This window comes from Platalea leucorodia (genome assembly GCF_965183815.1).
Source record: "Platalea leucorodia genome assembly, chromosome: 8".
NCBI classification, from domain to species: domain Eukaryota; kingdom Metazoa; phylum Chordata; class Aves; order Pelecaniformes; family Threskiornithidae; genus Platalea; species Platalea leucorodia.
The window spans coordinates 27,028,961-27,041,896 of NC_138830.1; the positions used below are offsets into that span (position 1 = coordinate 27,028,961).

Here is a 12,936-nt window from a genome sequence, read left to right on the forward strand (position 1 = left end):
GGAGGTATTTTTCATTGCCTGGTCAGAAATCGTAGAAAAGGGAAGTGGGCCTCTTTCTTATTTTGGTTAGGTTTTAAATTAGAAGGGAATTTTAATCAAGTTTTTTATTTTTTTTACAATTCTGTTTGGTGACATGAAAACTGTGGTGTAGCACTTGAGTAGGTTAGGAGAAAAGCTGACATGTCACTAGAATTAATTGTTGAGCTTATTTTTAGAATTGATATGTTTTCAACAAAAAATGCTTCGACTTCACAAAAGTAATAGTTCTTTGGCAGTGTGTTCTGTAGACAGTGTGGAAAGACCCTTGCTGTTATTTACAGTTCCACTTCTATTTTGCCTGGTTTTATCCCATCAATTTAAAATAAATGTGTCTGATTTTAGTTTTTTCTTTCTTTTTGGTTTGTTATGCTGACAAAAAAGCACTCAAAGTCCTAGAAAGCTTGTTGTACTAGTCTGTATGAATGCTAAGAGCAAACTAGAAACCTTCTCAAATGACCTAGAATGTGTAGTTTGTGCTAAACTATGTGGTGCAAGAGGCTTTGACTCCACAGACAGAAAACTCCTAAGGAGTCTGGCTCATTGTCCAATAATTTCCGCTTGGATTGCACTCTTGGTGTTGTGCGAATATTTAGTGATTTACGTATTGCTAAACAGAGCACTATTCTGGAATGAGCCGTTATCCCAGGCCTCCCGGGGCTGAGCTGTAATGCGGATGTCACTGCTCATTTGAAATGCATGCAGGCTGACCATATTTTATGCCCTGTTTCTCTTCTGCTCAGAAACAAGCAAGACAAGAATCCACAAGGCTGTCAATGTAGACATAACCTGATTACTCTTTCAGCAGATGTGCTATCTATCGTTAATGAAACAATTAATAAGCAGAAGAAATATTTAGCTCATCGTAAGTTAGTTACCTGGCTAGTTCGGAGTTTTTGTTATAATGCCCACTGCAGATAAGTTTGAACTATATGTTAGGGTTTGTAGTGGATATTAGAAATTCCTGTTCTTGCTCTCAGCTAGAGCAGTTTCTGGTTTAGGATTATGCTAGTTTGTGGGGTTTTATGATTATGGTTGTAGTGTCTTGTCAAATGAGAATGTCTCCTGTCCTTCACTGAAAGTACTCTTCATTAGAAATAGTCCACTTCTGACTGAAATTATTCTCCTGAAAATCACTCCCTGCTGAGCCTCCCACCCTTCAGCTGAAATACTTGTTTCTTGTGAGCATCAAAGCAGTGTCAGCGAGCACTGGACACACCATACAAGTGTCAGTTTTCCTGGTACAAATAGATGTACATTAGGTACAGAAGTTTGAAAACTTTTATGTTTTGGAGGAGTGATGTAAAGAAGAGTGAGGAAATTATTCTTTGAAGTTCAAAAAATGCTGCCTGTTCTTAACATTTCCATTATATTCATCTGCCTCTGTGTGTGTGTGTGTGTGTCTTTCCCTTTTGCTGACACCAGCTTAAACTAATGCCATTAGGAAAGCTCCTTCATTATTCTGCTAACAGAAGTTTGTCTCTTACCTCTTTACAGTGCAGTCCTATGGGTGGAGTATAGGGTCCTTTTGGGGAAAATCTCAAGGAACTCCTTCTGATGACAGCAAACCAAATAGAAGCAGCAATGGTGAAAACAAGAAGATGATCCAAAAAGAGCACACAGTGGCAGATTTGCTGAGGGTGGAGAGGGGAGCCCCTCTATATAGTGTCCTTCTCGCTCTGATAGCGCATTATCAGCTCAGTCACACAACAGAGCAGGGGAGAGGACACCCCAGCACTGAAGAGCAGTCTTCATCCCAGCTGAGCTCTTGGCACTGGGGTTGCTGCTGCTGTTATAGATATGAATATACTGTATGAATATTCCAGTGTTCATCGTGCTTACTAAAGGCTGCTACTGAACTCCCAGCCGTGAACACAGACTTGTTGGAGTCCCCTGATTATTTTAGGAGGGTGGAGAGAAGCATTGTTTGGGGGAAGTCTGGTATTAATAGACACAACAGGACATTTCAGAATGGGATAATTCCATAATGGTGGGAGTGGGGAGGGGGAGAGGGAGAGGGGCGGCTGCTATGGTAACAGCTTAGCCTGTCCAACACTTCCCTTTGCTTGCAATAGAGGAGGGTCTATGGGACGGCAGAGAGGGTTTGTGAGTAGGGAGGGGTTGATAATGGTTTATCAGTCCAAATGGCTGAAGGCATCTTATTCAGCTGAATGAGAGGGGTCTCTTTCAGGACACTTGCTTCAGGGTCCCTATGTCCTGCCCCGTATAATTACTCTGCATTTGACAGTGCCGAATAAAATTGATGCCTTTATGCTGAGATGAGCACAGCTGCATGTTTCCTTATAATGGGGTGCTGTCTGCTTTTTCTGGACTCCGTCTGGGCAGACGGTAGTTCCAGCCCTGGAAAGAGACACTTGCTGACAGGAGGACTCAGATTTGGAGGGAATAATAATGATACTTAGCACTTAGACAGGCGCCTGCCAGCTGAGGGTCATAAATGTTTGAGGTCTCACAACAACATCTGTGTTGTATTCCTATCCCCATTTTACAGATCTAAGGGTAAGTGATTCATCACAGCAGAATTTTGGAAGGGGTCCTGCAAAGAACCCACTGCTTCAGCCATAAATCTACCCTTTCCATTTGAACTTTTCCTTTTGTCTGGTGTCTTTTGGGAATGACCTGTAAATCTCAGCAAGTGTTTCACATAGTGGTATAGTGAAAGGAATTAAGCAGCCTTGTCTGTTTTGTGACAGAGAAACCCCCAGAAGTCATTCCTCTGTCATTTTCGTTTTATCATAAATTCTTCCCAGCCTGCAGCATTGCAGCTAGAGGGGTAGGTAATAGGCAAGTAAACTGAACAGCTTCTCCTCAGAGCTCCTAAATGTTAGGATAAAACTGATGGGTTCCATCAGCCTCTACAGAATTTTTTTATGCCTTTGTCCAGGCTTTTCTACCAGAAACCTGGCTTATTTACCTGTTCAGGACTGTACTTGTAATATGTTCTAGAACGTGTGATAGGAACACAGTTACATTTACCACATAAAATTGCAAAATTGCATAGGTCTTTATTTTCTTTAACTTAGGGCTAGAAGGAATTTATAGGCAGAAGAGCTAGTATTCAATGGTCTCTTGTTTGTCCTAGCTATTGAAGACTAAGGAATCCAGCCATGGTAAAGGCATTCGAGCAAAGTGCTTTGGTTTAGTATTTTTTTATTCTCTCTCCTCGACTCCCTCCCAGTGCTGTAATGCCTCTGTTATGGCTGGATCCCATAGTTAGTAATAGAGAGAAGGTGTTGCCACCTTTCCTTGCCCACCTCTCAAAAAGGATCTAGAAGAACTGGAAAGGATACCTAGAAGAATGACAGGATGATATCCCTAAAGGGATATAAATCAGTGAATGTTGGAGGAGTATTCTAAGGAAATACAACTCTGTGACTGCTCTATCCACATATTCTTTTCTCTGCAGCTGGTGTGAAAGAGAGGATACTAAACTAAATTATGTTTAGTCTGACCTCAGAAGACGCTTCTTCTGTTACATAAAGTATATGCTATGTTGTTTTAGGAGAAAGAATTTCTTAGTATTTTCTTTTCTTTACTTTGTTCAACTAGGCATCTCTGCAGGCCATGCCACAACCGTGAGAAAGCTAAGGGACTGGGCAAGTACATCTGTCAGAAGTGCCACTTGATAATTGATGAGCAGCCTCTGATGTTTAGGAATGATTCCTACCATCCGGATCACTTCAACTGCACCCACTGTGGGTATGTTCTCGTATTCTAAACTCTGACAAAAAAGGGGCGAGACAAACAGTACAGTGAGCAGTGCAGTCCTTTCCGAGGCCTAAACTTTGCTCCCTTCACATTGTTGAACAAACAGAAATTGTGTGAGGAGAGATCAAAAGAAATTTGGAAAGCCTAAAGAACTTTAGTCTTATTTTGCTATTCAATGTTCTTTTGTCCTAAACTTGAATGATACTATTTTATACTGAAAATGAAAATAATTCCTTGGTATGAACTTACCTGAAAGGCTGTGTGCAGATTACAATAATAGTATTGTCCAAAGATAGCTGTTGCCGGGCTATTCACAATAGTTTCGCTTTGCATTCCTGGATAGAAAAAAAAGATGACTTGGTGAGCTGTGTCAGTCTTCTGGCGCAGTCCATTACCATGCTGATACCTGTCTGACCTGAATTACTTACCATGAAGGCAGTATAACTGGAGCACAGTACTGCCCTAGAATGGGTAACAGTGCTAAAGAATAAAGTAAATGGCTCAGTGATGAGCACTACTAGGATGGTCCTTGTACCTGAGCTACCCCATTCAAAGATAGCTTGAGTCTTTGCATGACACTGCGTTGTTCCATGTAAGTGCACCTCGTATTTCTGCCAGAGTATCTAGCCAAAGACATGATATTTCACGTACATTCTCTTGTCTGGCAAACTGAGAAAACAATTTTGGAAAAATGAGTTGAAAATAACTGCTTTTCACTAGCTTAATTTAATGTTCTTCATTTATAGCATGAATGTTGCCCAAGTAGGTTAAAACTTTCAAGTTTAGTCTTCCAAAACTTCATCTTGGGCATTAAAGAGCTTCACTTGGTGTTCTTACTTCAGGGACATGTTTCTGTTTTCAGGAAGGAGCTGACTGCTGAGGCCCGGGAACTGAAGGGAGAACTGTATTGTCTGCCCTGCCATGACAAGATGGGAATCCCCATCTGTGGAGCCTGCCGCAGGCCCATTGAGGGACGAGTGGTCAATGCTCTCGGAAAGCAATGGCATGTCGAGGTGAGACCTCTCTGAATCTGAAACTTCCTTCAGGAGCCATTTTGGAAGAGGACTAGTGCTAGTTGGAAGCTGTAGACATTTATGTGATCTGTAATATATGAATTCAGACAAAAAACAATTGCTTATGTTTCAGATTCTCTTCACCTTATGTGAGTGAATGCATACAGCAGGGTCATCAGGGTTGCCTAAGAAAGCTATGCTTTCACAACAGTAATAACCTTAATTTTAAAAAGCCTGGCTTGCATTGTAAAGATTCTTGCAGGATATAGTTCACTAAACAGCACTTACTAATAAATTTACATATTTGCTATGATGTGCTTAGATATATCCTCTCCAACCCCAGTTAACAGGTTCATAACAGTGGTAGAATTTGTAATGTAGGCAGAGCCAGTGCAATTCCTGCTTTTTAAGTCTCTTCAGCTCATTGTTTCTATAACTTCCAGCTGAGTCATCACAGCTTGCTCTGAAGTTTTTTAGTGATTTATGGTTTTAGTGATTTAAGCCTTCTAGGGCTTGAACTGAGAGAGATGATGCTGCTCATTTGAAGTGCATTCATACCAACCATGTTTTATGTTCCTGTTTCTCTTTTCTGAAACAAGCAAGATAATAGTCCGCAAGTCTATTGGTATAGACACAAGATGATTGCCCTTTCAGCAGGTCTTCTACGTATCTTTCATGCAATTCTTAATTACTATAGTAGACTAAATATTTCTTCTTTTCTTTTACTTCCATAAAGATTTTCCTGTCTGAGTTTCATTAAAGCATTACAGTAAAACAGTTTTAAACTAGAAAGATAGTAGATTTAGATGAGATATTAGGAAGAATTTCTTTACTGTGAGGGTGGTGAGGCACTGGAACAGGTTGCCCAGAGAAGTTGTGGATACCCCATCCCTGGAAGTGTTCAAGGCCAAGTTGGATGGGGCTTTGAGCAACCTGGTCTAGTGGAATTGGAACTAGATGATCTTTAAGGTCCCTTCCAACCGAAACCATCCTATGATTCTATGATTAAGTGTCTTGTATTGAGCCATGATTTGTAGCCATGCAAGTTTTTCCCTGGTGATGGAAAAGTCACTTTGCCTGCCACTGAATGTCTTTTTTTCTTTTACAGCATTTTGTTTGTGCCAAATGTGAGAAGCCATTCTTGGGGCACCGACACTACGAGAAAAAAGGACTGGCTTATTGTGAAACTCACTATAACCAGGTAAATTCTACCATCTATACTGTAGGTACTTGCTCTGACTGGCAAATGCTTTTTTGCATTTTACATATGCAAAGCTGTGCAGATTTTGCATAATCTGAATTTGTAGAGGCAATGCAATATTAAGAAATTAGTGAGATTTAACAGAAATAATAGTTTTTCTTGGTAGATGTTAAAAGTGATGCTGAGAACAGAATAGAAATGTCTTGGGGATATTGATTTTTTTTCTTTGTGCCATTGACAGAAAAAAACACTGACCATCAGTTGTGATTAAAATCCCTGTAATTCTACTCCAAAACTATTTGTATGGACTTCTTTGATAATTACTTGCTTCCATGGGCCTAAGATAAATGTTGTGTTGTCCAAAGCGTGAGAAAAGTATGTTTCAAAAGCCAGTCAAAACCTATTTTTTCTGTATGACCCTGCTGAACAGGTATGAGTTTGGCATTTTCTTCTGTGAGATAAATTAGTCTTTCTCTCATAAGAGATAAGTGTTCCTGTTTTGAAAGTAGCTCTAGGTTTTGTTTTATTTTGATGTTTATAGTTAAGCATCAGGAGATGTTTGTCTACAGTAAGCATCATACTCTACCGATCCTCTTTTCTCCAAATTGCCACATATACAGGACTTTAGATCACATAGTAGTGGTAGTGTGAGGCATCAACAAAAAAGGTTTTGTAGTATTTAGTGGTATGAGATCCAAAGGAACATAGACTGTTTGGCAAGTGTATGAGAAGTTATTCAGAAGATTTAAATTGGTATATTTGGAGGCTACTTGCAACGTAGAATGGGATTTCTTTGATTGTTAGGATTTAATGTTCACACCAGCTGTGTAATTTGGGGAGCATGAGTAGTCAGTAACATGAGTTCCTGTTCTTATTTCTTTTGCTGTGCAGCTCTTTGGAGATGTCTGCTACAACTGCAGCCACGTGATAGAGGGAGATGGTAAGATTTGTTCTCTCCTTGTTTTGGGTTGCTGTCCTTGTTACATTTGTTAGTGCAGCTGTTGCAGTCCCACAGTTGCAAGGCACCAGTGTTTCTTTTCACATCTGGCCTCATTTGAATTTGGATACAAATCCGAATTCAAATAATCCGGCAGTTTCCTCTTATTTTGTGCTTTTGCTTTTGCAGTGGTATCAGCTCTTAACAAGGCCTGGTGTGTGAATTGCTTCTCCTGCTCCACCTGCAACATCAAGCTTACACTGAAGTAAGTCAGTGTTTATATTTTGGACCATATGAGACATTTGCCCTTAAGGCAGGGTATCAGCTTGGGGGAGCCATGAGCCAGTGCCTCTCTGAGGGGTAATATCTCTTTCTCTGTGGGAGCAGGTGCTTATAATTCCACTGATTTCAGAACTAAAAAGGAGCTGGGACTCAGAATCCTCTCTAATTTATTTTCCTTCATTAATCTATTCTGTAAGAAGGTTGGGTAAGAGGAGAACTCATTCAGCAGTACAGAGGGAAGGCTCTAAACTTCAAGTAACTGCCTGTTCTGAAATACCTGCAGCCTCCATGTCTCCTTAGTCTGGATGCTTCCCTCAATGACAGTGCTTGCAATTGTGTAGATTATTTCAAAAGAAAATATTATGCTAGTTACCTCAAATACGTAGAAGAGGGACAGAAAACAAAGCAATCCTACATTTTTCCTTTCTCAGGTTCAAACCCTTATCCTATTATGCTGGGTTGGCCCCACTGGCCTTGTATATGAAGGAGCTCTAATTCATCTTCAACACAAAGAGGACATTTGAAGTGACACTTCCATTCTACAATAACAGCATTATTATTCTAGACTCTTACATACAAATATATACCAAAATCTTGCTCCTTATTTAACTAGCAATACTAAAGACCCTAGTTCCCTGATAAGAACCCCATCTGTGTGCTTACATGGCCAGACGAGGAAGTGAGTTGTTTTATATACGCAGTAGAACACAAACAGCAGCATTTACATAGATGCACAGAGCCTCGATTTAGTGAAGCATATAGTTTGCAAATACCGTTTTAATAGCTCGTTGTTCTTTGTGTTAAAGGAACAAGTTTGTGGAGTTTGACATGAAGCCTGTGTGCAAGAAGTGCTATGAGAAATTCCCCCTGGAGCTGAAGAAACGCCTGAAGAAGTTGTCAGAGCTAGCATCCAAGAAGGCACATCCCAAAGCTCTGGATTTAAACTCTGCTTAAACAGGTCGGTCAGTCTGCTGACTGCACTCTTATAGTCATAAGCTGCTGCTCACAGCAGCTGTTGATTACAGAGGCAATTACTAAGAACAAGTGAAACCAAAGATAAACAGTGCCTTCCCATGCTTCTGGTAATGTAGCTTGCATCTTGACTATCCCTTTTCTCCAGCAATTGTCTATTAACACTGGCAGAAAGAGGAATATGATTTCTGCTTGAGCAGTTTACAGGCTGGCTATTAATTTGCTAATAACAACTTCTTCTGCCTTTGTGGAATTGTACAGTCTTTCCTTCCTCAATTGAACTGTAGTTCTCTCTCCATTCCTCTATAGTCTAAGGAATTTGGAAACGGTGGTTGAGTGTAGGGGTGGAAGAAATGTGTGATTTGCTCTTTTTCAGTTAAAGTATAAAAATTTCTCTTCTTACCCTGGGTGAAGACATTTTTAATTTTTTTATTATGTAGGCAAATCTTATGAAAGCTGTCACTCTTTGCTACATGCAGAATGTTCTGGTCTTTCTCCAGATTCCTGCTGAGCATGTACAGATGCTGTACAGTCCTTCTGGTTTGCAGGTTTACTGGGAAAGCCCAGGAACCAATAGTTATGGTATCTACACTGCCTGCTTGTCTGGCTTAGGTCCAACGTTAAGACAGCTGAAGAAGTTTGCTTTGCTGCTTCCCTGTTCAGCACTAAGGAGATTTTAATTGTCAAGGCCATGTCAGCCCCTTCAGAATACTTGGGCTCTCCTTAAGGAGGAGATGGCTATGGGAAACAAAAGATTTTCTTAGAAACTGACAGTATAATTTTCTTAGTTTGTTCTCTACTACTACCTGGGTATTACAGCTTCTAGTGGTCAACACAAAGCATGTCCTATCCACTGGCATAAGTGACATTTCTTGAGGCAGTGTGGCTGGAGCCGTGGTTATGCTTTTGCATGATGAACTCAAATTAAATTGATAATATGGTACCAATTTAAGCACTTCAGTTTCCCTGTCCTTCTCACTTTATTTGAAAGATGAGTATACACTTCTTGGTCACATTCCAGAAAGCCCAATTACATGAAGGGGTTTCTAATATTTACAGTTTGTAGCAAATGTAGTCTTATGCAGAAAAAAACCAGGAAGTATTTTTCTTAAAATTTTCACCAAAATAAGAGTTTCCCATCACCTTTCTTCTTAAGACCTGAGTTTACTCAAAGAGAGGACCTCAGACATGTATCTGTATATCTTAAGCAGATAGTTCTGCTCTGCAGTTTTGCCTGTCACTGGTGAAGTTTCATTGGTCCTACTGTCTCTGCTAGTACAGCCCAAGGTGTGGAGAAATATACTGGTTTTGAATACTCTCGATATTTCTTCAGGGGTGAGCCATCAGAGGTGCTGTTCCTGAGTCCACCTGTGTGTTGTATAATCATGGTGAGCTTCTGAGACCTCTGGAGGTGTCCCCCATAGTTTCTTGTGCTGAACTAAGCTGAGCAGTCTGAAAATCCCTTTCCCTGAATAGTTAAAGACTGTGCCTGCCCTTTTGCGAGGTAAACAGGATGAAGGGCACTGGAGGATGGCTGTCCCTTGCATGATTTAAATCTTCCAAAAAGTGGCTAGTTTAGTAGGTCAAGTGAACGCAGCAGTTGGGCCTAGGCAGCACTCTGCAGCCCCAGGTGAATTAGCTAGCAAGAAGTTAAAGCTTCCTCACTTCTTGCACGTGTGAGCAGCAACTGGATTGGGGCAATAATCTACCTTAAAATTGTCCTCACTGCCATCACACTCTGCTCAGAATAGATCTAAACAAGGTAATAGCTGAAGCATCGATAGCTGTTAACGTGGTTGCTGTAGCTACTACCCATGAAACTGCACCAGTGATATCCCAGCAGAGGTAGGAAATCCTGGTTAACTGTGTGCAGATAAGAATCCCACATGCGCAACTCTCTCTTAGATACTTACTGGCTGTGCTAATTCCATTTCCTTCAGCTGCTTTGCTTTTTGTTGCCATAAGTTACCATAAACTTTTAACTGGGGTATACTGCATCCACTGTAACACTGATGAGGGGATAAGCCTAATTAACAGTAGAATTCTTCCAGCCTCCTGTGACCAATATGCACTGTAGATTACAGTAATAGTAGCCGCTTTTTGTCACTGCTTTAGGAGAACACATGGCTAGTCACTGTTGTCTCACCAGCCTTTAAATGCTCTTATACTTAAGGGCACAAAGAGCAGCATGTCTTTTGGTGCAGTAGTATGTGGCCCCTGCAAAGACCAGTCTTGTAAGCCTATTCTTTGCATTTTTTTCACAGCATAAAACACAAGAACTACAGATCTAGGTGCAGTTCAGTATGTTACACAGATTCTTCTCAGCATAAAGCATTCAGGTCTGTTCCTATAATCTTAGTCACAGGCCACATCTAATGCTAAATCTGAACAGCTGTCTGTCTTCAGCCTCCTGGGAAGATGGTGGAGGAACACACACAGCCACATAGCTACTGGTAAATATGGAAAGACTATGTAACTAGCAGGCAATAGGTAATATTCTTTCAGTGGCCACTCTCAAATTCAGCAATGGAAAATGCATGTACGTAGAGGTGAATGGAATTACTTTTGTACTGCAAGTAGAGATTTAGTGTGTGCTCTCACTTTGTCTCATGTTAGAAATTCGGTAGACCTAGTAAGCTTCAGTGTTCAAAGGACAGTTGATATAATTCTCTTTGATAAGCTGTTCAGTTCTCTAGGATTTGGATTATGTCCTTATCTTCAGAACATTTCCCAAAATTAGTGGGGGAAAAAAATCATCATAATCCCTGATCTCTATATTAGCAGAGGGTGATATTCTCTTAGTATCTCTTAAATAATTAATTTTTCAAAATTATTTTTCTTATACTCCTGCTGCCCATAGCCTGCAATGTGCAGAGTTACAGTAGTGAATATTACTGACATACCTTCTGTGGGACAGTGGAATTGAAGGAGGAGGAGAAATAACTATAAATAGTTTAAATAAATGCATCTTCCTCTACTTCTTTGAGTCACTTTTTAAAAAACAAGTAGAATATAATGCAGACTTATGAATTCTCCTTAGTGTGTTGATAGGCTGACAGGTTGGGTTTTGGCTTTGTTTTTGTTTGGTGGGTTTTTTTTGTTTTGTTTTGTTTTTTTAAATAAAGTCAAGGTCTCAGTCAGAAATAAGCTGCATGCATTTTTCCATTGCTGTAAGTAGACATGCTGGCCAAATTCATCCTTAGGTATCACACCACTGGAGAGTATAGATTTATCTCAAGGTTGAACTCGGCTCAGAAGTCTACACTTACTAAAAGCTGTTGTCTCATTATATATAAATTTATAGTTTACATTCATATTTATACATACTGAATTAAAATCACTAATATTCACTGAGTACACTTGAAAATGGTTTTGCTTTTAGAAACCATAGTATGTGAAGCTTGTTTGTATTCAAAGGGCATGTTAATCACTTGCAATCTTTCTTTATGGCAACCTAATCTGCTCTCTAGGGTTTGCATCCTGGACTTTATTTTTACAGCAGTCTGTGCAATGCAGGCAAATATTGTTCAACCTTCTGTGCAGAGAGTTTCTAGATGTTGCATGTTTCGTGTTAGATGATGTGACTGATGCTTTTTTAAAAAGTGGTTGGATGGTGAAGGAATAGATTGCAGGGAAACATGTAATAAATGCAGTTGTATTAGTCTGTAAAGCACCATTAAGTGCTGAGGATGGTATAGACTGAGTAAAAGAATTAGCGGCTACTTGCCTTGGTTCAGGCCTTGATGAGCAGTGTGGATTCTGCACTGTGGAGCTCTCATTTTATCATACATTGCTTGTGCTGTCTAACCAAAACATGTGATTGTGGATTGAAATGTTGTAATACTATACCTTTTTATGTTACTGTAATAAAATTAGCTGTAATGCATTTTAAATCTTCACACAAAAAACAAATGTAAAAAAGTTGTATGTTGTACAGTAAAAAAAAAAATTATATTTGCAACGCTGAGCCAGAGAGCACTACGCACTCTGAGGAACTCTGGGGATTGCCCAAATCTGATGCGCTGTTGTGGTGAATTCACGTTTTGGATCTGTGCTGCTTTTGTGGTGATGTGTTGGGTGATGAGGATGTACAGAAAGGGGTATCGTCCTTTTAGAGGCTGTGCTTTACAAATTCTGTTGTGTATATGATGAGTAGATGGGATGCTGTGATCATTCACAGGCTGTAGTGGGTGTTTGGTAGGTTTAGGTTACATGGATCTAGAGCGAATATTCAGTTTTCTTGTTAAAAAAGACATTGTGGTTGATTTTCTGCAGTGTTTATTTAAAAACCAGAAACAATACAGGTTGGCTGCAAAATTTCTTTTTGTACAGGTGAAGTATTGAATGCTTCTCACTTATAGCCAATTAGATAAGACACAGGATGACAAAACAACTCAAAGTTATTAGTCTAAAATGTTTCCATTGCCAGCAATGGACATTATAGCAGGAATATCTAATTGCATGCAAAAGGATCAACTATTCTGACAAGTGTGGCACTCATTTAGATGCACAAAGAGAGTGGGGCTCTTCCCTGCCACCCACGTACAAAACTCCCATGAGCATTTGAATTTCACACACACACATCTGAGAGAACAAGAGAACCATTGTGCATACATTGGCAAATTTGAGAGATCTAGCAGAGCTGCTTTTCCAGCACTGCCAGATCGCATCTCAAGGAACTTAGTGTAAATGCTTTAAGACACATCCGTGTTTCACTGTGAGCAAGGGAGGGCTCGTCACTGAGGAAAGAGTACTTGTTCTCTGAT

At 40.0% G+C, this 12,936-nt stretch overlaps 1 protein-coding gene across 4 annotated transcripts in view; it reads left to right on the forward strand.

Annotated features, from left to right (window-relative positions):
* LIMS2 (LIM zinc finger domain containing 2) overlaps positions 1-12,476 on the forward strand; it is a 37,047-nt gene extending 24,571 nt beyond the window's left edge. For 2 of the 4 annotated variants that reach the window (XM_082319515.1, XM_082319516.1), the window contains exons 5-10: positions 3,607-3,756; positions 4,628-4,778; positions 5,887-5,979; positions 6,871-6,919; positions 7,106-7,181; positions 8,005-12,476. In XM_082319515.1, the coding sequence (XP_082175641.1) occupies positions 3,607-3,756; positions 4,628-4,778; positions 5,887-5,979; positions 6,871-6,919; positions 7,106-7,181; positions 8,005-8,152 (667 nt within the window). In that variant the 3' untranslated portion in view covers positions 8,153-12,476. The remainder of the gene's footprint in view (positions 1-3,606; positions 3,757-4,627; positions 4,779-5,886; positions 5,980-6,870; positions 6,920-7,105; positions 7,182-8,004) is intronic. The other 2 variants (XM_082319514.1, XM_082319513.1) reach the window with 2 other exon arrangements.
* Positions 12,477-12,936: the final 460 nt, after the last annotated feature.